The following is a 25310-nucleotide window of genomic DNA, read 5'->3' as shown; positions in this document are numbered from 1 at the left end:
ATTTCGACCTACTTTTAATCGCAGACAAAAATATCTTGCGTTTTTGAATTTCATTTAGAAAGCATTATTTCAATCAATTTTAGAATCAGTCCAATCGTTTTACAATAATACTTAATTTTTAAATACCTTTTTCAGAACATTGGCAAAGTTCATAATTTTTAAAATGTGCGTAAATCTTAAAAGCCTGATTATTTAAGCGCTATAAATATTTTACTGGGCGTTTTCCATCGTATAGTTAGTAACATTCGGTTTCTTCATTCTCAACAAAAAAGAAAAACATTAAAATATTACAAGGAGCCTGTATAAATAGTAGGTACAGTCAACTTCAGGTCAGTGGTAACAGTTTTATAGGAAAATCGTACTTATTACTATTGAGTTAAGGTGCATGACAGGTACCACTGACCTGAAGTTGACTGTACGTATGTGTAAAGTTTTTCAATAAATTATTACTGGTTAAAAGTTAATCAATGGTTAAATAATTGGAAATGTGCAAAAACCATTTTCCTAGGACGTTATGAGTAGGTAGTTAGGTACCTATATAATTTATTGTATGTAGGTATTTTCTACTACAGTAGGTATAGGTAAGATTTTTAAAGCAGTACTATTTCCGCTAAAATATGGCACTTTGGACGAAAACAAAATAACGAAAATAAAACTATTTAGTCCTTTACAATAATTTCTACTATTCCATCTACTTAGTTATAAGATTGAGTATCGTCTACTACCATAAGAATTGATTTAATATCCTACCTATTTAGAAGCTTTTTTGTTGTATAATGTTACTTCGAATAAAAGAAGTTCGCATAATTATCATTCGAATAAGGAACTGCCGAATAAAAAAAAAAAAACAAATTTAAGAACCAGCAAAGAGAAATCAACTAAAAAAACTGTTGATTATTGGTAACTTGTCTATGAATATTATTAGTTTTTATTGGTGTATCAGTAAAATGGCTTCCAAAGAGTATCATTGTCAGTCAAATGGATGTATAGAAATATAAAGTCATGATATAACTTGAAAGATAGGAACAACATAATAAGGTACTTATTCTCCCTGTAGTTTATACTTTGGTAAAGTAACTAAAACATGTAAATAAACAGTTATTTTAAATACCTAAATGTTAGCTTAATTATTAAATAGACATCCTAGTGAAAATAATTAGTAGGTATCCACAAGAGGTGCTAAGTTAGTAATCTTAATTAATTATTAAAAAGTGATCGATGAATTTCTTCCGATCACATTATTTCCACTAGAATGTCAATAGCTTATCTACACTGCATAAAATCATCAGAAAACGAAAAAAAATAGTAAACCATTACCTCTATATAAATCTGGAAAAAGGATAATGTCAGGTGCCTAACCTAATGGATTTTTGGATTTCATTTGATATAGTGTTACACGCATAGTTGTACTTCGACAATTCAATTGTATACCGAACTTTCTTTATCACTGTCATTAAAATGTTAGGCAATGTTAACTTGACCGATAATGTTTTGGGCGTCGTATCAGACGACAAAGTTGTAACTACAAAATCAAATAGAGCGTTAAAAACCAAGATTAGAAAAACGATGATGTAGCAGCAAATAATCGTGTGAATGGTGATACTTAAAATTAATCGCATTACTTGTAATACGTTTTGATCGATACTCATACATTGAAACATTTAGCAAGGTACATATTTACGCCTCAATGGATGATAGCTAGGACCACACATTCAAACTGCTCACGTAAAGTGATTAATAATATAACACTATAGCTGCTTTGCTAATATTATATAAGTAGAATTGTAAAAATATTTTTACAGAGAATCTAGAAAGACAACCGAAGAAGAATATTTAAAGAGTAAATAGGAACATGATGGATTCACTGCGTGAATGAGGACGTGAATAAGAAGGGAATGGATGTTGATGATAACGTCTGACAGAGGGAAATGGATGCAAATAACATATTGCGCCGACCCCAAAGTTCTCAAGGAACAGGACAGGCAGAAGAAGAAATATTAACATGACACAAACTATTGAAAGGTCGAAATTAATGATTAACCAACCACACAATTCACAAGAACAATGTATGAATATCAACCAAAACACAGCCAAAGGCTTCTTATAATTAAAATTACATCTATACCAACGACTGGGAACCCACACTTATTTAGTCCAATTTCAATATACCTCGCTCCTTTATCACAGTGGGTGATGTGGTTTGAAGCTAAAGCTAGTTATAAGCTAGGTTTTAATTCTAACGTAGGAAATAGGAACGCAGATATTGATAGGCTAATAGGTTTAGCTGAGGAAATAGAAGTACAGATGACAGGTCAACCTACCCGAATCTGTCTTACAAATCGAACATTAACCTTCCACTATTGTGATAAAGTTGAAAATCGATTGCAGACAGATTGAGGTAGTGACCTACTGGCATCTGTACTGGAAGTAGGAAGAAAGATAGATAAAGGACAGACAGTACAGCATTCAGTTGATTAATAATTTATAGGAATTTATTTATTACTTTAATTTGATTTGAAGGACGCAATATTAGCAAGGTCTCTCATGGTTGGACACAAAAAATATGCATTTCATATACATTTTCCCAGAACATTTGAAATAACTTCCAGAGAAGCGATAGGTTCTTGTCAGAATAATTCTAGATTCAAGAAGGAAGATACAGAAGAACGTAGATAAAGAAGAAATAGTAGAGCATTCAAGAATAAATCCTTAAACAATAATCTAATTCCTTACGTATGTAGGTATATCCTACGCTAACTACAATTAACGCTACTTAACTAAACTTAAGTCTACTGATGAAATTAGGTAAAAGTAATTTCTATGTTCATCCATTTGACCACATGATACACTTTGTACTAGATCAAATTACCGAACGACTATCAAAAGCAATACTTTGTAATGAATGAGGTTCTAGATCTAGTATATCTATTAACCACGATAATGACACTTAAGAAAATAAAATAAAATAAGTTATCCAAAATAGCTCTCAATTTACTAACAAAATTGTTTTACATGAACAGGCAAAGCTATTTTGAGAGAGGTTAAACAAACATCATATTGATTTATACATAGTATTGCAAAACACAAGATGAGAAGTAGGTATATATTTTTAAAATGCTGAAAAAATATACTGCACATACCCATGACAAAAACCCCAACCCGATTACCATACAAGACTAACATAATCTGGTGCAAATTGCATTAAACGAGACGAAACATCACATCAAAACGGTGTACATAATATAGATAGGAACAGTTCCAATACTTTACATACAGACGTTAAAGACAAAGTTGGAGTATTTTTTTCTTAGTTATTGCAAATTACGAAATTGCTGATGAAAGACATAAAATACATTTAACGATTAGCAAAAGCTATTTTTTATATTTGATGCTAAAAGACACACCCCGAAAAATATCAAATTGTTGGATAATGAATCTGACATACTAATTACCTACATCAGACACCAGTCTCTATGTTTAAATTCTTGTACTTTGATGATGAGAAATAAAATAAATGATTGATTGATATACATACTTCTAAGGTCCACCAACTACCTACTATTAAAATACGGTAGATAAGTAGTAGGCATCGTTTCAGCGTAGACGAAACGAATTATAATAGTAGCAAAAGCTTGCTGTGGAGTTTGTTGCTGCACTTCTTCCTTCCAGCACAAACGCATTTAGAAGTTGTGGAGCATGGGCGTTTTGGAGGCTGTCTTTAGTTTTTGACGTTCGGAAGGTGCTGTTTTTTTGTGTTTGAATTTGTACATAAAACTAACGAATATATCATGTAATCAGCAAAGACTGGAACTGTTCCATAGTGAAATAAATGAGCAATCTAAGACGGAATTCATATCTTTGGACGGTAGTAATGGACTACGAAGCAGTGCTTTAGTCTTAACATTAGTGGATAGATCAAGTGAATTGACGGACAGACTGTACTACCTACATAGTTAAACCAAATACTATAATGTTTAAATGTTACTGATAATTATTTTTGTAGCTTTAGTTTACTTTTGAGTATTAAAAACTATTAAAAATAATTTAAAAAATACAATTGGTAACTCAATAGAAGACTAAATAAATCATGTTTTTAATAAATAATAATACTAACTACTTTATCTAAATTGTCTGAGATCTATGTAAAAGGTACTGCTAAGCAGTAGAAATATAAATCTAAAATAATGGATAAGAATTTTAAAAGTTATTTTTATTCGAATAGTCGAATAAATGTTTTTATGATCTTGATAATATTAAGTGAAAATGTGATTTATCCAAGAAAGTGCTTATACGATGATCAGTTTAACATTATTTTCTTTCAGCAAGCGAAAAGTTAATTTTAATAGATAATGAGTTGAGCCAATTTCATCCATATTAAAATCATCAAAAAATAAAATGCTATTGTTGAGCGGGTTTTATTAGCCAATAATTTTTGTAATACTTTTGGTATTTTTAGTTTTAGCAAGCTTCATAATAAAACTTTTATAAAATATGCATTATTTAGTTTTACTAGGGTTGAATTTGTTCAAATCGTTCATTACTTTTGTATATTCCGTGATTGGCTTACCAAAAGCCGTTCTTCTCAATTATAAATACTAAATCATATAACCACTTTCTTTTTGTTCTTTCCATATCTTCGAAAGTAGATATTAGTAAAGAAGATCAGAAAATTAATTTCTTAAAATGCTATACAAACTTGAACTCTTTAAGAGTAACAAGCAATATTCAGTATAAACAAAACTGCCTTTAAACCAGTTCAAATTGATTGGTAGAAAAATCCACGACAGGTAAAGAATATCATGTGGAAAAGTTACTGCAGAACTCCAAAATCTAAAGTTATAAATATTATAAGTATTATTTATGAAACAAATAAACCTTCATTAAGGAGCTTACCAGCAAGAACCAGTCTTCTAACTATAGTTCACGCCAAACTTATTGGCGGCTCGCTACTAATTTCCGAGCACGCATGTACTCGTAGTACTTCGCGAACGCATCTCAACCACCAGCCAATCCCTGAACCCTATTTCTGCACAGCCAACCAGCCGTAGTTCCGAACCGCCATTAACTTTGGCTCGAACAAATGCCAACCAGAACTCAAAATAGAACAGAACTTGAAAGGCTTGACTATGAAGACTGCGTGGTCCTGGGGTTGCGAGGACACTGCATTAGGTGCCTCTGCCAGGGTAGGTCACGTGCCAGCACGTTGGTGAAGCAGTAGGGGCACTTCCACTCGTCCATGCCGAGAGCTGGAAGTAAAGTTTAGAACTTAAACTTCTGTGAATAGATACATATGTGATGAAAAAGAAAGAAGTCGCTTAGAACATTCAAATGTCATAAGACCCCTTAGTTATGCAAAATTATGCGTGATGTGTGATCAGCCTTATTGTAACTATATTATGGTCTACTTTCAGTCTAATCAGATGCTGATGATGCAGTGGAGTTCCAGTGTGGTATCGAACAATTTTGATTGCTATTGCCAAAGATGTTCAATTGACTGCGAGGATTCACTACTGGGTTAGGTTAGATACCAGCTTTTTATCTACTAATTGAAAATGAGATAATGATGTGTCCTTATTAGCTAGGTAAAGATCTGGTTGAATAAAACTATTTGTAATTAATAAGTAGCCTAGTATATATTGGTGGGAGCTTCTTCCCACCCCAGAGAGTAACACACAATAGAATCCACAATAATATTTATTTAGGAGAAAATTATAAATACATTTTCATGAAAGCACAATGACATGACACATCACAGACAACCCATTTTTATATTCTTTTTAAGTACTCCAAATTCAAATTGGTTTATAGGCCAGTAGGCCGACAAGTAGTAATAATTGAAACTTTAACACGCCCCCTCAATTTTACTATACTAGCCCCAAGCCTGAAGTACACTTATAGTGTTTAATCGCGGGTAAAGCTTTAGTTAATACATCGGCTAACATCAAATCTGTCGGCAGATGCTTCAACTCTACAACATCACCCTTCAATACATCCCTAATAAAATGATACCTTATATCTATATGTTTGCTACGGGCATGGTAGCCGGTATCGTTTGCAATATATATCGCCCCCTGGTTGTCAGCATACATCGTAGTTTTTGATAAGTTTAACAGACCCATTTCTTTCAACAAACTACTGAGGTAAAGAGCCTCTTTCATACCTTCGCTAAGACTTATATACTCAGCCTCGGTTGAGGATGTAGCCACTGATCTTTGCTTTTGCGATCGCCATGAAATTGTAGCTCCTCCTAATATAAAAGCGTACCCAGAGTATGATTTCCGATCAATTAATGAGTTACCCCAATCAGCGTCTGAGTAACCCGTTAACGACTTTCCTGTTTTTCTAAACGTTAATCGGTAGTCAATAGTCTTCCTTAGATATCGAAGAACTCGTTTAGCGGAAATCCAATGAATATGATTTGGACAAGTTGCAAATTGAGCTAACTTTGAAACTGTATTAGCAATGTCAGGCCTTGTGGCAACACTCAAATACATCAATGTTCCTAAAAGTTCGCGATATGGCCACGGTTCCTTTTCCTTGTATTCTTCGTGACGCTTTGGAGCTGCAAAATTTAGTCCCACCTCAAAAGGTGTCGATACGGTTTTGCAGTCCGTCATTCCAAACTTCTTTAATGTGTCTTGGATATATTTACGCTGTGATAGACTTATTACACCGTCTTCCTTCACTATCTCTATACCCAAACAATATTTGGCTGGTCCAAAATCCTTTAACTCAAAATCATCAGCTAATTTCTTCTTAAATTCTTGTATCAAAGTAAGATCATCACAAGCAACTAAAATGTCATCAACATATATAACAACTATCAAAACTGTTCCATCCTTCCTCCGCTGATAATATAGACACGGTTCATTTTTGCTTGGTTTCAGATTCATTCGACGAAGTGTTTCATCTAATCTAATGTACCACTGTCGTCCCGCTTGCTTTAAACCATACAATGAACGCTTTACGAGACAGGCATCTCCTCCAGCTTGAAGATCCACTAACATTTTATTAGCACGCTTTCCAATTTCTGAGCCCTCTCCCTCTCTCTGGATCAGCGTATGAAGGTTTTCTTCTAACATCTTTGGTATCTGCATATATACCTTTTCGTCGATTTTGCCGTTTAAATAAGCAGTATTGATATCTAGTTGATGGACTTCTAAATTCAATTCTACCGCTAGTGCCATTAAAAGTCTGATAGTTTCAAGTCTCGCTACTGGGGCATAAGTTTGGTGATAATCTACACCATAACGTTGACTATAACCCCTTGCTACTAGACGAGCTTTCTTCTTTGTTGTCATATCGACATTCAGTTTAGTTGTCAAGATATAGCGACAGCCCACAATCTCTCGATCTTTTGGTTTCTTAACAATATCCCAGGTTTCGTTCTTCACTAAACTTTTGATCTCAGATAAAATTGCTTCTTGCCATTTTTCACTCTCATCGCTTGATAAAGCCTGTTCAAGTGATATTTCAGCCATCGCTGAGAAAAACTCTTCATCATCTACATTTTGATTAATATCACCCTGTATACCTTCTTCAGGTTCCATTGAGTCCGGGTGCATTTCTTCATGCTGTTCAGTTTCTTGTTCTTGAACTTCTACCATATTATATACTTTTCTTGGGCGACCACGTTCTCCCTTTACAAGTTTCGGTCTTCCAGCGGCTCTTTTCAGGATAACTTGTTGTGTATTATTTCCCTCATTAGCTGGCTCGACCTCTGAATGTACATCACCAGGACAACTATCTCCATTGCCGTGACAATCAATCTCAGGGGCACAACGTACAACATCCGTATGAATTCTTTCATTGGATTGATCACCAGCGCCTGTCAATGTCTCATGCGTGGCAGGTAAATAAGTATAGAATTCAGTAGTAACTGGACTTTTCGCATTTGAATGTGTATCTTCAACTTCCAGTTCAACCTTCTGATGAAACTGTTTTGGTTCCTCTTTGGGAACAAATATAACATCACGAGCTTCAACGACTTTATGTTCACCTGGTATCCAAATTCGGTATCCTTTCGTACATCTCGGATACCCGACAAAAACTCCCTCCTTAGCACGAGCATCGAATTTGTCTTTCGTTGGTGTCTTGTCTAAAATATAGGCTTTTGCTCCAAAACTTCTTATGTTGGATAAGTCGACTTTAGTTCCAGTCCATTTTTCAAATGGAATACCACCATTTAGACTACTCGTTGGACAACGATTGCGTATGTAGCACGCAGTCACAACAGCATCCGCCCAAAATCCTACGGACAAACCAGAAGATAATAACATGCATCTAGCCATTTCAAGTAAAGTTCTGTTCATTCGTTCACTGACTCCGTTCATTTGAGGTGATCGCGAAATACTCAGCCTTCTTTGAATGCCTTCTTGATTTAAAAATTCATCAAATTCACGACTGCAGTATTCACCACCGTTGTCAGATTGAAGGAATTTAATTTTCTTTCCTGTGAGTCTTTCAGCATGACTTTTGTATAGCTTAAATGCGCTAAACACTGCACTCTTCTTTCCAAGTAAATATACTTCACACCAACGGGTACTGTCGTCAATAAAAGTTACAAAATATTTCGCTCCGCCAATTGACTGTGTTTTTAAAGGACCTACTATATCGGAATGAACAATACGTAATAATTCATTACATGGACCACCCGATCTCGAAAAAGGTAACGAACTCATTTTTCCCTTAGCACAAACATCACAATTCGATATTTTACGTAAATCTGCCTCCTTAGTATTATATCCGCAATGGTTCAACAACTTTAAGAGATCTTTACCATTTAAGTGACCTATGCGACTATGCCACTCTACTATGTCGATTGGATCAGCAATAAAATGTGCTTGTTCATCCAATCTCTTAAAAACGTAAAGATTTCCTACACGTTCGGCTGTCATTACAGTATTTCCGTTTGACGAATTAATACAGGCCCTATCTTTATGAAATTGAACTTCATACCCATTGTCTGCAATCCTCGCTACAGATAATAAATTACTACGAAGATCTGGTACATACAGGGTATTCTTCAAAATAAGCCTCCTGCCTGATGCTGACAACCTTACGTCACCTTTGCCCTTTACATCCGTCGACAGATTTGATGCTAAGTTCAGTTTATCCTGTAAAATACAAAAATTATCTGTAAATTTATATAAATCGTTACATAAATGCGATGTACAGCCACTATCAAGGATCCAGTCATTCCTTTTAATTTGTAAATTATTAGAAAAGTTCGTACAATTAAAAAGAATATCAAAAATACTGTCCTCCTTGTTGTATTCTGTTGCACATCTCGCGTCATCATTCTTTTGATTCATTTTACATTCTGAATATTTATGTCCAACTCCATGACACTTATAACATTTATATATAAATTTACTCTTTGTATTTTGTTCTTTACGGTTCGAGTTCTTTTTAAATCCTTTATTCTTCGCATACATGGCTCCTTCAATACTTTTCATTTCAGTACAAGTCGAGCTATTTGCCTTCTCCAAGATCTTAATCTTTAGTACCTCTATGTTTGGTAGTTCGTCTCTGCTCTCCATAGAACATCTAAAATTTTCGTAACTCTCTGGCAAGCTATACAGTAATAAGATAGACATCAAGTCTTCGTGTATTTCTACACCCATATCACTTAACATATTCGCAGCTTCGAAGAAATTATTCAGGTGACTCTGTACGTCATCTCCTTCCTTCATGCGGCTCAACGTTAACTTCTTTAACAGACTTGCCTTTCTTACGGGACCTTTAGATGCATACGTTTTCTCCAATTTTCTCCATATCTCGTGCGACGTTTCACACCCTCTTACGTGTTTAAGCTCACTTGGACACATTGCCATTATCAAATCAGCCTTTGCCATATCGTCTTTATCAGACCATGCGCACGACTCCACTTCTGAGTCCGGCTTAGGTATAGTTCCATTTACGTATTTCCATACCTGATTTCTCGTGAGCAACGCCTGCACCTGAACCTTCCAGGTTTCATAATTTGTACCATTTAAATTCTCAATTTTCGATGTAAACGTCGTCTGGGCCATAACCTATTGGTGGGAGCTTCTTCCCACCCCAGAGAGTAACACACAATAGAATCCACAATAATATTTATTTAGGAGAAAATTATAAATACATTTTCATGAAAGCACAATGACATGACACATCACAGACAACCCATTTTTATATTCTTTTTAAGTACTCCAAATTCAAATTGGTTTATAGGCCAGTAGGCCGACAAGTAGTAATAATTGAAACTTTAACAGTATACTCACGTATACAGTTGGCGTGATAATCAGAGTCATCAGTTCTAAGAGCTGCTCCGCATTTGTGACACGCCTTCCAGCTGCCCTCACTCATCGTGCATTCTTCTGCAATTTGAGAAAAGTATTAAATTAAATAAAATATTGGAAAGGGCAGGAAAAAATTCCCTACATAACCAAATCATCATCGTCCGTTTGCCCAGTTCAACGTGTTCTAATTTAACTTTTATTTTAATTTTTATTGGGAAAAGAAACCCAGTCTCATTGCTTCTTATTGTCCCACTTAAAGGCAAACGCATCTTCTCATGTACCTACACAGAAAGCGTGACCATTTGATCTATATACCACACTCGTCTTATATCCAAGTTGTGATAGCAGTTTCGAGCGACGATAACCTTCTGTGCCACTCAATGTAATGTGCAAGCTCTATTGCCATAGACTCGCCACGAAGAAGTGAAGACTGGATGTAAATAGTTTCATCAAACTCTCAAACCGTACCCAACAAATGCGCGTGCAACATCCTAGCCTCGAGCGCGACGCGGCAGTGCGGGCAGCGCGCCAGCAGCACGCAGCGCCGCCAGTAGTGCGCCTCCAGCGCGTCCGCGCGGACCCGCCGACCGCACCACGTGCACGTCGTGCTGAAGCAGTACCTACCTAACAAATGCGCGTGCAACATCCTAGCTTCGAGCGCGACGCGGCAGTGCGGGCAGCGCGCCAGCAGCACGCAGCGCCGCCAGTAATGCGCCTCCAGCGCGTCCGCGCGGACCCGCCGACCGCACCACGTGCATGTTGTGCTGGGGAAGATAAAATAGTGAATAGACTCAGGGAGGAATGAATAAAGGCCGGTGCCAAATTAATCAATAGCAAGACTAGCAATTGCTATTAATTTAAGAGCCCTACACCCAGGTTTTGAGAGTGGCTGCGAAACCAAATTGACTTGTGAAGGGAAACACCTTATTCTTGCTATAGGTCCCGAGCTTACTTAAGTCGGCGATAAAGTAGGCATCACATTTAGATCAAGCTTAGGCTTAGGCTTGAATGTTGAATCTATTGTTATCCTGGTATACATAAAATATGATCAACTATAGACAGCGACGTATGACATGTAAAGTTTTGCCAAATAAATGACTATTTTTGGAACTAGATGAAACGGGTTGGTAGTAGAACTTACTGCAAGCTGATAGTATCAGGAATATTTTCAGCTACATCTGCGTTACCAACGTCATATGGCTCGTAATGGTGTTCGCTGCTCGTGACCTGATGTCTTCTGCCTGCAGACACAACCATATTGAATTATTATTATGTATTAGAAAACTATCTATTCTACTGACAGAGTATATGAAAATATGTACGACAAAATCAAAGAGAATTATAAACTTCTTCATCCTCAAAAGGTCTTCAAAAAAAATTATGAAACTTACCTGGACTATAATAGCCGCTCTCATCCATCTGGCTATGCTCATCAAGATGAAGATTCCTCAACCCAGCCACAAGTTTGGGAGACTCCAAAACCCCTTCCCTGAAGTAATCAGCCTTCACTTTGGGGGAGTCCAGGCTTCTGCAGTCCGAATCACACCTTAACTCATTTCTGGACATCTGCGGGGAGTCCATAGGTAAAGAGTCCATACTTCGCAGATCATTTTTCGAAGTTTTAGGAGACCCTAAAGTTGGGGAGTCTCGATAATCCAAATGCAGGGGCTCGTAGACTGTTACGGGTCTTTCTTTGAGTTGTGGCTTCGAAGGTTCGTGGTCGTAATGGATCATGGAGTGGCGGTTCTCGGTATTTCGGTTCGTGCGCCGGTAGACGACTTGTTCGGACTGGGACTGGCTTTGGCTGTGACCTTCTTGGAAGTGTACCTGGGGAGGATGTGAAGCTCAAGGTTAGGTAAGCTTTGTTGCAAATGGTTACAAGAAACAAGTCACTGCAAGTTAAGGGTAGGAAAACAAAAGACTACAACTTCACTAGAACTGATCTACTAATGTAAGTAAATATTTGCATGCCATGTTAGGCAGAATATAGCTAGAACTATCAGCCTCTGTAAAAACTGGTACCACATATGTTGTATGTACATATGTTCTATGCAAACAAATGTTTCTTTCTTTCTACTGAGAGGAAAGGTGACATTGGCTTACCTTCTCATTTCCACTGGAAGCAGCTGACCTAGGCGAGTGCTTCGGGCTGACAGCACTGTCCAACCTCAGCTTATTATAACCCGGATAATTTGAGAAGTCCTTCGTAACACTCCTCGGAGTATACCTCTTAGTTGGTGACTTCTTCAGACTACTCTTTGTTTTCGAAGTGGTATAGCTTCCACTAAGACTTGAAGGGGCTAGAGTGGCACCGCTCACACTTGACGTCATGGACTTCAGGCTGTATGATGACGTGGCTCCGATTGATGACGTCATGCCAAAAGAAGCTGTCATTCCACTGACGGTGGTACCACTCCTGGTGGATTGGGTGACGCTAGCAGTTTCCATGGTGGAGTCGGCCATTGACTGGTCTGCACCGTTCAGGAGTTGCTCTTCTGTTGGTGCTTGGTTCAGCATTTTCTGTGTTCAAAAAATAGGAAGATTAACATTAGACACATTTCTTCTTTGTCTTTGCGAAGCTCATGTGGTTATCTTTCTTTGAAAATATATGAAATTCCCATTCTTACTGAACTTATTTGATACATAGATGGTTAACCTAACAAAATTGCCATCCAACGTGGCTGCAATGCTGCCAGCCTCTGGGGTACACTCCCGGTGGGCAGCGATGAGGAGGTGTTCTTTGATGCGATTTTGTAATTGTTATTATTGTTTATAGAACTAAATAAGTTTTATTTCAGGTTTATGTAGATTATGTCTCCCTCTAGTTACATCGAATATAAATATCTGTAATTTAATGCAAACAAAAAAAAACTAGCAAAAACCATCCGTAATAAAGTTTTCTACATTAACTTCTACAAACCTGCATATCAATCCTATCAAACTGCTGGAACAGGTGCCTATATATCAGATTCCTCCTAGTCACCGCGTCATCCGGAGGCAGTTGAGCTCGCACCACTCTTGGAGACCTGGCGTACGCAGCCAGGAGTATGCGTTCTGCTGCAGCACGGACGGAGCCAGCGGCGTGTTGAGCACCGGCAGCCCCGCATTCTGCTAGACGACGGACTGTTAGGCCGCTGGAAGGAGATTAGATATTAAAGTGGTTGCAAAGGATAGTAAATGTGGAAGTATAAAGGATAGAGAGTAGTAGGTTCCTATAGAAATATTGGGAAGACGTTAGATTCATTGGGAGTACAATAGGGTGATGATGTCGTAATGATAGTCATTTATTAAAAGTAGGCTGAAAATGAGCACTTTTTGAAGGTCAATTTACAAAAAACAGCCCCCAAAACCAAATGTTTGGTCTGGTACCCCAAAACTAAGTACTAAAATTGTAATGTTTAATTATTTCTTACCTTCTTTCTTGTTTAACTTTTTCTTATTCTGCATTTAAAATTACGATTGGGAGGTACATAGGCCGTAGGTACAAAATTATGATATATACATATGAAATGCACTCTTGCAACATAATGTATTGCTACATCATCATAAAATAATCGGACGTTACTATGCAGAGAACCAAAACAAAAATAATTTATTATTGAACACATTTCTAAACATCTCATATAAGGATATACAACCTTCATGCTATGACCTTTCCGTTCCGCCTACAACTGCCAAAAGCGTTCGACCGAAAATAAAACAAAAGACGCGGTCTTCGGAATATAATACCTAATTTGAGCTAGATTCTCGTCGGGGATATAGCTCAGTGGTAGAGCAATCGACTGCAGATCGATAGGTCCCCGGTTCAAGTCCGGGTGTCCCCTAAATTCTTTTTGAAAAGAAAATGTAAATAATTTTTTTGATCAGCAATTTGCTTAGACGGAAGATCTCTTGATGAAAATCAATAAACTTCCGTTCTCTGTCCAACGTCGAATTCTCATTATATTTGTAATTCTGACAGGGATTAAAATTAAATGACGATGATGTTTGTATCATTATGCTACAATCTGTTCTTCTTTATATCAATAAAGATTTATTTATTTCAAATGGATGCTTTTTTATTTTAACTTTGGTCAACTTTAAACTGCTTGTGAGACTTTGACTATGCCTAAACATGATACAATGATTAGAGGCTGAATATTTTGTTTGTTAACTAGAACACTGGACCAATTTGAAAAGTATGGTGTATGTAATAAATGGGCTATCTAGCTTATTTATTGAGGAAGGCTTTTTCTAATTTTCAGTTTTTCAGTAAGAGTAGTAGTAAGAGTAGTAAGAGAGTAGTCATACGGAACACGGTTGAAACTGGCAGAATCTAGTTCAGAATATAGTACCTGTTCTTATCAGTGGAGATGCCGTGGCTAAGTATGAGCTGCTCCAGCATCTGCAGGCGGGATAGCGCCAGTCGGGGATGCATGGACGCTGCCACCGGCCTCACCAGCTGCTGCGGGATCAGGTGGAGGGCTCTGGAATGGTTATTTAATATCGTTAGTTTTTAGGTATTGTAAAGTGTCTTTTCTTAAAATACATCTTATAATGTCTTCTTTTCATTGTCAACGGCTATGAACAAAAATATATAATACTTATAATATGTATATTAATTCAGTAGCGATAAGAAATGCGTTGAAGATCAAAACCTAACAACAGCTTCAGACCAAAAAACAGGATTTATCCGATACGTGAAGAACTTCCCTGTCAAAGAACTAGTTGGATATCCATACAGCGAAAACCTAAGAAATTGAGTTTCTACGAAAAATACATATGGTAAACACATCCTGTTTCTTCGTCATACGTGTACGTCTAGGTGAGGAAGTAACAGGAAACAAAATAGTTGTACCATCTCACCTAACTTGAGGACAATCAGCAACAGTGAGCACGGTATGCTGTGCAGTAGAGTGCACCCTGGGAGCCGGGTCCCCGCATGCACGGAGTAGCTCCGGTAACAACTTCTCCAGGCACCGACCCACCTCGGCCGCGCACACCCTGCAATTTGAAGCTTTGCTGGTTTCCCTGAATAGAATTTTCCAAAGATTATATAACCATGTGTGCAATTTTATATGTGTGACATCCACTATTTTAATAAGTACATCACATGAATGAAAAGTCAAGGTCTTTTAGATCCCAGTGGGCACTACCAGGGCAAAGCCTGTCGGGGCTGCGGGATTTTTCGAAAGAATTACCGCTGCCCTAGTGCATGAAGGGCTTAAGAAGGAACATGATGGGTGTTGCCTTTTAGATTCAAGAATACATTGGAATTCAAGAAAAAGTACCTGTGTAGTAGTAGTGCTCGCAGACTTTTAGAGCCATTCGAAGCTTTTCTATTTTTGTATTAACGCAAAATTTTACCTCCATGGAAAGCTCTAAGTATACATGCTATTCGATACTTTGAATTGCTAGTCTTCTTTCATCGACGAAGTTTCGACCTTAAATCACTCAAAATAAGATCCAAAATTCAATTCACCTGTCCGGCACGAACTCCTTGAACAGCACCTTCACGACCTCATTAGCTTGACTGTAGACAGAGAACACCTTGTCTCTCAGAGCCCTCTGCAACAAGATGGCGGCGGCCCTGGCTGTCTTGTTGGGAGACGTTTTGGTACTGCCATTGGATGGTGATGTCAGTTCTGCTCGGAGACGGGAGAGGCCTTCTTCCTTGTCTAAGTAATTTTTGGAGTAGAATTTTTCGACCTGCAAAAAAACATGGTCTTAAAGTTTTTACGACAACGAATTAAATGCTATGCAGGTAGTACCTAAACCTTCACTATTTGGTATTTTCAATAAGTATGGCTCCATCTCACCACATTGGTCTTATCATGTTCAAAGTTTCTCTACGTAGTATTGAAATATACAATGGAGTAAAATTCCATGTTGGAAACATGCTAATGACTAATGCTAGCATAATTTGAAATCTTATAAGCATCTTTCACTTGTTGACCCTCAAGACTAAGACTATTGCAATAACTACCACAAAATTAACATGTTGATAATAATTTAGAGCTGTTATATATGGATAGTGGTCGTGGTCGTGGTCACGACTATCCATCATCGACAGAAAATATGGATAGGAAAAAAATCTCCAACTCCTTACCAGCGGATAACCAAAGATCAGTATAGGCAAGGCAGCATGCTTCCTCTCCCTCTCGTTCAGCTTGTGCGGCTGCGTAGAGCGCGAGTGTGATGTCGCCGCGCTGCCGCCACTGCACTCCTCCTCGCGACTCTCGCGCAGGTACTCGTTCGTGTGGGAACTAGAATGTGCGAAAAACCATGGAATTTTTGCCCTTTCTTCTCTATAGGAAGGAATCTACTTTTGGAATGGGCAGCTAGAATCAACGTTATTTATTTTTGACGTTAATAAAGACCTAAATGAAATAAAACGATTTGACTTTGACTTTGGTTTGTTTTGATAGAAATGGTCCCCAGTCCTGTTAGATTCGTGTGATTCGTGCTGTGTGTGTGTCACAGAAAATTATAATGTTAAGTAAGTATATCGAGTTGATCTTACTTAAAATCTCTCCGAATTGGCAGACTAGCAGAATAGTGATGTTCAAAAACCTTTGTAGGACCCTGTCCCTAGTAGACCGTAATCATACATATTTTATTTAGGCTAGTGCCACCAGCATCTGTGCCTTTCTTGACTTTGGATTACCTTTGTGTCTTCCAAGAAACGGCCTATGTCTATAATATATATTACTTACTGCCTTAATGCAGGTAACAATCTCTCTTCATACGCTTCAAAAGTGGATCTTGGACCTGCGCTCTTGTTCCTACGTCGTACCAGTGAGCCTGTAAAAGTTTATAATAAAGTAGATATATTTACTGGCAATTTTAATTACTACTGTAGCTTCTTTACAATTAATCGTTTCATGATTAATTGGCTTTCTTTGGTATATGTGTTTAATCTTTTCCCACTTGATATGTATAGAGGCAAAAATCAGGATTTAGTAATTATAATGAACATACCGTTAGCAGCATTGGGCGTGATACTCCTTCTAGGACTGTCAGTCTCTTTCCTCAGTTCATCTTCTTCTATCTTCTTCTGTACTTCTTTCTCTTCTTGAATCAATTGGACGGGTTGTGGTTGCACTGGCTCGGGGAGTGTAGGTGGAACTTCTTCTTGTAAAGTAGGTTCTGGTGACTGGAATTTTAATTCGTTACTTAGTTGAGCTTGTGGCACATTATAGCAGCACCGCAACAGCACGGCTGCAGCACGGCGTTGCCTCGAATTAAGACTACGGCTAGCTGCCAGCGCGCCAACCACGCGCTGTCCGCTCGCCGTCGGCGCGCCGGCCGCGAGGTGTAAGCTTGCTGTCACCGCAAACTCAATATTATTTTAAGACGATTATGATTGATGTTATGATTGAACACGACGTAATGACGTTGTTTCGCTGCCGGCTCGGAGTCGGCGCGCAATTAGCACGCCGTCAGCGCGCTGTACGCATGAGGACCGCTCGCTTGCAGCACGCGGGCGGCGAGTTGTGTGGAAGCGGCAAGCACGCTGACTGCTCGCCGTTGGCTTTTTCATATTGACATTACGAAATATATTATAATATACACGATTTAATGCTCTAAATTGAATGACAACTTAAATGCTGGTGTGTAGCCGTGCTGTTGCGGTGCCGCTATAATGTGCCATAACCTTAAGCTCTCTCGTACAAAGTTGTTTTTTTCTTAATGAGAGTGCCTAGTGCGAGTTTTGCAAGTTAACTTTCACGATGCGTAAATTATCATACAACTTAATGACCTAGCATTAATTTTAGAACTGTTTATTTTATGAAAGCTGTCATCGACACTTGGTTCAAGTATTATAAACGCGCTCACTTGCGAAATAGTAAACGTCATTATCTGGAAAAATGAATGAACGTGCTATATTCTAATCATGTCATGTAGCATACGAATCTTTACTTCAGCCAAGTTATAATTACGTATCGAGCGCGTAAAGTTACAAAACTCGGAATCAGCACTCTGATCTTATACTTACTTTATATTGGGAAAATGTCTATACTCAAAATTAGTTTTTCGTAAAAATTGTTTATTAAAAACTGGTAAATGTGCACTGACTGACTGTGTGACTTTCGATCTGAAGACAGTCATAACAGTTCCTTAGCAGATTTCTAAACGACATTCACAATAACTTTAAGGTCATCATGAAATCATGTCCTTGCATACAGCCATCTATTAAAAATAGCTTAATCATTTCTGATTCCTCACCGGTTGCATATCCTGAACATCTTCCTCTTCTCCATTAACGTACTCCGGGTCCTGCAGCTCAGGTTCTGGCTCTATAGGAGGCACAGGCGAGGGTATGTCCAGGCTGAGAGACCCGGCTGCTACTGATGGCGAGAGATAATGGGAGAAGTCGTACTCTTGAGGCATTGAGGAGTCGTTGCGGCGGTCCGGCTGAAAGGAAACATCATGATTTCGTAGACTAGCAATACGGTTGGCTTTTTGGAGTTATTGATAAACCATTGAGCTAAGGGTTTCCATCAATTAGGAAAAGCATACCTTCTAGGGCTTATACGTTTTTAGTAATGCAGAAAAAGTTTTGTTATGTGGGTAGAAGGTATGGCAAGACATATTACGGATAAGATAAATCAACATTTAAGAGGTCAATCACCGAGCAATCACGCAAGAATCTGTTGTTTATTGGTTTTCTTCGCGTTACCAAATATATTATGAAACGTGTGTAATTCTCTCCTTTAATTTTTAAGTAAAATTCTTTATCCCTTACCCCATCTTCTTCAAACAACCGACACAGCTGAGGATCCTCCTTCACCCCACACAGGGCATCAGCGATCCTGTCCCTCATCCTCCTCGCCAGCTCGAAGTCGTCCCTCGCCGCTGCCGTGCGTTTGCGTAGTCTCCATCGACCAATACGGATACCGGCGGACGCGAGCGCTGCGCCCGCTGACTTCAAGCGACGAGCGTATTCGAAGCGTTCCTCTGGGAATAAGAAATAGTCCTTTTTATTGAAATAATATTACTTATTTACATATACTTGCGGAAATATTCCGCTGTACAAAAAAATATATGTCTTTAACCAAATTATAGTACCGTCCATCGATATTAGAGACGTTGAATATAGACCCGTTTGATATAATTTTCTAATTAAACTGACTTGTCAAAAATGAGGAATGAGGTAAGCAATTCTGGTTTTATTTTTTATTTATTTAACAGTTTATGTACACATAAAAACACAAACAAGAATATATGATAGAAAAAAATTGTACAAGGGCACAGCTTATCTCAAAAGATCTAAGAAGAAGATTTATCTTAGAACTTAAAAAAAATACTGCACATTATATATATGCAATGTTTTTTGTCCTAGACACCTCTTCGTTTCTTTGCTTGGATGTTCTGTCATTCCTGACTGAACTTGAAATTCCTCGTAAAACTTTATTCCTCAAAAATGCCTACTCACCTCCAACAGCAGCCTTCTTTTTCTCATCCAAGCTCCTCACCAGATCAGCTATATCGTTGTCCACATACATGATGAAGGCCAGGTCATCATACGGCGAGTAGGCCGGCTCCTTGCTGACAGGCTGTACGGGAGAACTCTCTGTTTCCTCCACTTCTTCGCCCAGGACGTTTACTGCCATTAGTGCTACCTGGAGAATTGGAAACCTCAGGTAATAAATAAAGTAAGAGGTCAAATGGTGTTTTTCTGGGATCTTAGTGTTGATGTCGTATAGGCGAGATTACATCGGTGTGTGGCACCGTGATGCACACGTTCTAACAAAATTTTATAATTTGGATGCGAACAATTTTAAATTACCCGCCAAATTGTAACCTTTGTGAGAACCTTTGTGAACGGCGCCGAATGCATTATTTGTTCCCGATCCAATGTACGCGAACTATTTTGATGGAAGAATCTCGCCATAATATAAATTTTTCATACAACAAACCTGATCATCTTCTTTTGCTGGTGGGTGTGGTCCAGACAGTTTGAGTTTTACGAAGCGGGCTATTGTTGGCTCTGGCAGTGCAGCTGATCTGTAAGTTGAAGACACAAGACATTTCATTATCTACTATAGCTTTACATTGCTTGGTGGACTTAATTAAAGCCATGATGGCATAATCTCGATTTGAAAAAGAAATGGTAAGTTCTCACATGATGTCTAGCACGAACCTAACGATTCACAAAATAAAATCAACTCTATCACTTTAAAACAAAGCTCAATATCCTCCGCACCTGAGTTCTCTAGTCCTGGCCTGCTGCGCTGGTCGGGCGAGCGTGACCCTGCCGACGCTGGTGTAGGTGGCGCCGCAAGGAGTGGCCGCACCTTCGGAGACCAGCCCGCCTGAGACTAGCACTTCCACGCATGCCGCTGTTATGAGGAAAAATATAGGGAAGGATATTGTAAAGTTTTGTGCTCGCAAATGCGACCACAGAGAAAGCTGCAGTATGACAGCACTAATAACATTCTCTTAGCAGTGCATTGATGACACTAAACAGGCAGCATTATGGCTGTCACAAAGTGGTTCTAGAAGCTTCGATAGAGTGCGCAGTAGATGTTCATACAAATTAATTTAAACCTATACCTGAGTACTTCTTGCCTCTTAATATTTATGAACTTATTTCAGTTCAACGAGACGCTGATAGACACTACAGATACGAGTATTAATGAGGGAAGATGACATTTTAAACCTCGCTCACATCACGTTTCAAGTTACAACTAGCTCTTGGGGTATATATAGCATCTTATCATATCACTAGTAGGTAGACGTAGAGCTGATGATGCCGCCGGTCCCTGCGCGTTCAGCTCGCATGCTGGGTACGAGCTGTCCTCATATCACTAGTACATACGTATGAGCTGATGATGAGCCAGCAGCTGCAGCTTGTGCACGGAGGTGACCCTCGCCAGCCGCAGCAGCAGCTCGTGCGGGGGCCCGCCCTCGCTGCGCCAGCCGCGCGCCGCCGGGCCCTGCGCGTTCAGCTCGCATGCTGGGTACGAGCTGTCCTCGCCTGGGGACAAGAGAGATACAAGAACTGATTTATATTTCATCAAAAAAAAATCGGCTTAGTGCGAGTCGGATTTGACGAAAATTGTCTGCTTCGAGATTAACCAGCGTTCTGCACGGAGCGTCTACACATCTGACATACTCAACCAGAACTCAACTTTACTCGACAACTTCTGACTATCCTCAGACAGAACTGCCGAAGTTGTCGGTAAATATTACGTACAAAATGACAATAACGATTAACTTATTTAGTACATATCAGGTCTCTTGACGAATAAAAGCATGATGTTATACAATTAATGTAAAAGCAATAAGCTTCGTAGTACTTAAACATTTTAATTAAAACGAGAATGTCGAGAATGTCGAGCATAGCATTCCTGGAATGTAGTTCCAATTAAATTATAACTGTGTGCAGCTACGTTTACATGGAAAAACGTCAAAATTTCATCGTAGCTGTAATGCATTCTCACAAATTATTATAAAACTTAGCATGATATAATCTTTGTATTAAAAATCGAAGAGTTAGATTTGAAACCACTAATCTCAGGAAATCTTTATCAGATTGAATCGTTCGGGACAAGCTACTCTTTATCCGAATACACGAAAGTAGTTCCTGTAGGATGCGGGTGAAATCGCTGGCTTCCCGCAGCTTGACTACATTTTACATACAAGGCTCCGTTTTCATCACCTATTTGCATAATTCGTTTACTTATTATCATTTCCGGGTTAGCTTCGTCTCTTAGATACACGTCTCTAAATATATGTACATATGTCAGTCCATGTCACACTCAAGTGCTGAACCATGTAAGTAAAAGCATCCGATCCCTATACACGTTCCAAATAAATAAATCTAGGGTATCGAACTGCGCAAACAATGGAAACAAAACTATAGAAACATTATATCGATCCTAGCTTAAGCTTTACATATTTAATGGCGTTACTCACTCATCGAAACGAAACACGCTAGTATCAATTGGCAGTAGCTCGTTGTTATTGAAAATCCTTGGCATTCGTTACGGGTAGTCAGAAGCCAGTAAGTCTGACACACGTCTAAACCAAGAGGTGCTGGGTTGCCTGGTAACTGGGTTGAGGAGGTCAGATAGGGCAGTCACTCTTTGTAAAACACTGGTACTCAGCTGCATGCGGTTAGACTGGAACCCAATCCGACATAGTAGGGAAAAACCTAGGAAGACCGAGTTGGATGGCCGTGATATCAACTGGCTTCAAATGCCATCATAATTGAGTTTAGCCGATTTATATAGTTCATAAGACTGAGCATCATAGGTAGGTGATGCGTGTGATAATCGCCTTAAACTAAGTACCTTATATGAATTTAAAATGCCACAAAAGGTCTGGCAGTTTTTTTCATTCCCCTCTTCTATAGTTTGTATATTTTTACGCTGATAAAAATGTTGACTTCCGACCCCATAATTAAATTACAAACACCTAAGAAAAGCTACAGGTGTACCTATAGGTGTACCTACCTATATGCTTCAGCGTATATTTTATTTTATCTAAGATACATAAATGGAATGATGATGATGATGATGTCCTCCTAGCCGATTATCGGCTACGGCGGCTGTTCTCATGTAAGGAGATTAGCCAACTACGCAGGACATATTATAGTGCACGAGCATTTGCGCAGACACAGGTGCACTCACTATTCCTTAACTCTCATAGCCCGATGGGACGGCAATCCGACACGACCGAAGGCCGAGAGATCAGGCGCAGGACCGACATTTACGTGCTCTCCGATGCAAATGGAATGAATATGGACTGTATACTGGTTATTATATTTTTTATATTGGTTGCAGACACGATGGGCAGCTACGTGGCATCTGTAAATGTACTTCCCTCAGGACGCAAAAGCGTTACCAATTGACACAGAGTTGTTAAGCACTGGAAAGGGCTCTTCATACTACGAAGGGGTCTCGAAATGTCAATTGGTCTCATCTATACGAATATTCTAAATGCGAAAGTAACTCTCTCTCTGTCTGTCAAGCCTTAACGCCAAAAAACTAAACCGATTTTAATGTTTGATCTACAGTCTGAGAAAGGATATTTGCTCAGTTGCGAAAAGTGCTTCTCTCGGGATACGGGTGAAACCCCAGGGAAGCTAGTTAAAGATGTAAACAACTGTCATAAAACGGCAAGAGAATGTCCATAGGTGTACCTGTGGTAGTTTTGGGTAATAGATACACATAAATATACACCATTAATCTAGCAAACACCACATGTGGACACAGCAATAGTTTTCCACTTTCCCCATCAAACAGAGCTCAGTAATTGATAGGAAACTACTTCCATTAGTGTAATAGCCACTGGCCAGTGACAAGCCGTACTTAGCCCCTGAATAAATTCTTCTATAGACTTCGCTAATTGCTGTATCTGTTGTTAAAAGAGAATTTTATACTTTATTTCGTTGGGTTAAGGTTGAGTTTACTTTGATAGGTGCTTTTTTTGGTTTGTAGTTCGTTAGTTGTATTTTTTTTGACTTTGCTGTTTAACTTTCATATGAAATGAGAATCATAATATACTTATGAGAATCCTTATTATAAATCTAATTAAGTATCGGAAGCTATACTTAGTTGATGAAATTATGACGTCTGGTAAAATAGTTGTGATATGTTCAAAGTTAAAATTTGAGCTATTTCCTTTTCGGAATTCGGGTTTTAGGTTCTGCGGTCTCTTAGTTAATTTCCAGTAATCCCAAGATAAAGCTTCTGTAATACAGTGATATTTGACGACTACATTATAACTAGTAGTCTCTATTTAAAGTCACAGACAAGATCAATTTGTCCTGAAGCCCCTTCGACCTTCAATCTCTCACAAAACCCACGCAAAACTAGAATATTCAGAGTTGCAGATCTAAAATTATACCTAGATCCAGGGACAAAGAATCAATGCTGAGCTAAGTCCTTGAAATATCTGGGTCAAAAGCGTACAGAAACAAATTTCTATATTCCAAAGGGAAGCAGAGAAGAAAAAGAAGGTAAGAGAGACCATTGCAGGGACGAATATAACAATTTAGGATTTTTTCGTAATATCTCACAGATATCTTTGAATGTTCTAATTATCCTGCACTCAATAGATATTCTCCTTATCATAGACACACATTTATACCAGCTATATGTCTGTCAAAATGAAATCATCAATTTCTCCTTCTTGTAAAAACATTTGGACACTTCTAGCAATTTATCTTCCGAAGTGGTTTGAAGAGTGCCGGTGTCAGCTCATTTGGAAATGCATTAGTAAAGAGATGGATAGCAAATGACGTTCCGTTGTAAATTATATAGATCTGCACCTTGATTGGTTGATTTAAATCTAAAGGCAAGAATCGTTCGAAATCACCGGCCTTTAAGGACAGACAGATAGAGACGACCTTAAAGTAAGTACCAAAGAAAATATTGTATTCATGGACCGTTCTATTTAAAATCAAGATTAACAGCTAACACAGAGAGAGATTCGCACTAAGTATCTTCTAGAAACAGTCCGCAGGATAATCTATAATATAAAAATGAATCGCAAAATGTGTTGGTAAGCGCATAACTCAACAACGCCTGGACCAATTTGGCTAATTCTTTTTTTGTTGTGTTTGTTATAATCAGGAGAAGGTTCTTATGAAAAAAAAATAGGGTAAAGTAGAGAAGTCAGTTGACGGGAGCGAAGCCGCGGGCAAAAGCTAGTTATTAATGTAAGTTTAATTGTTAAATTCCGATCAATTAACGTACACCCTACTTAAATTTAAATAGGTACAATATAAAAATACTTACTTGTAGCATAAACCACATGAAACGGAATCCTCTTCGGCATTTTAAATGAACAATCAGAACCACTACCTCTTTATATTAAAAACCGTACCAATATTTACTTCCATTGCTACGAATTTCTGATATTACTTAAAAAAAACACTGTCAAATCATTTTGTTGCGCGTTTCCTTTGTTTTTATCATGTTTTTGTTGTTTCTGGCAAAGAATTTACATGCTATAAGTAAATAAATACGGTTTATGTGAGTTAACAGCGGAGATTGGGTAAAGAATAATAGTGATGCGGAGTGAAGTTGTCAGGAG

General features: G+C 38.3%; 1 protein-coding gene and 1 non-coding gene across 2 annotated transcripts; one reads left to right on the top strand and one right to left on the bottom strand.

The window, feature by feature from the left end:
• Positions 1-401: 401 nt before the first annotated feature.
• On the bottom strand, positions 402-25268 carry LOC124641604 (centrosomal protein of 104 kDa). The gene is made up of 20 exons (XM_047179751.1): positions 25013-25268; positions 21085-21243; positions 20470-20605; positions 20183-20270; positions 19699-19885; positions 19009-19220; positions 18489-18677; positions 17241-17415; positions 16976-17063; positions 16369-16525; positions 15742-15968; positions 15126-15263; positions 14615-14746; positions 13201-13414; positions 12384-12800; positions 11672-12107; positions 11422-11521; positions 10905-11044; positions 10263-10358; positions 402-5246 (listed from the first exon to the last, which is right to left on the bottom strand). Exons 1-20 carry the CDS (start codon positions 25050-25052, stop codon positions 5125-5127), a joined length of 3453 nt encoding a protein of 1150 aa, XP_047035707.1. The 5' UTR covers positions 25053-25268; the 3' UTR covers positions 402-5124.
• On the top strand, positions 14033-14104 carry Trnac-gca. Its single transcript has one exon. It is a non-coding gene; the product is annotated as a tRNA-Cys (tRNA).
• Positions 25269-25310: the final 42 nt, after the last annotated feature.

The sequence above is a fragment of the Helicoverpa zea genome, chromosome 22 (genome assembly GCF_022581195.2).
Source record: "Helicoverpa zea isolate HzStark_Cry1AcR chromosome 22, ilHelZeax1.1, whole genome shotgun sequence".
Taxonomy (NCBI): Eukaryota; Metazoa; Arthropoda; class Insecta; order Lepidoptera; family Noctuidae; genus Helicoverpa; species Helicoverpa zea.
The sequence above is the reverse complement of the archived record's forward strand: the minus strand, read 5'-3'. Positions and strand labels throughout refer to the sequence as shown.

Bases quoted from the DNA above. Each gene is read 5' to 3' on its own strand.
- LOC124641604 (XM_047179751.1), bottom strand. From the start codon at position 25,052: ATGCCGAAGAGGATTCCGTTTCATGTGGTTTATGCTACAA. The intron at 18,678-19,008 runs GTAAGGGATAAA...GTTTCCTTTCAG, and splicing joins GGTTGTTTGAAGAAGATGGG to CCGGACCGCCGCAACGACTC. The intron at 15,264-15,741 runs GTGAATTGAATT...TTCAAATTGCAG, and splicing joins AAGGAGTTCGTGCCGGACAG to GGTGTGCGCGGCCGAGGTGG.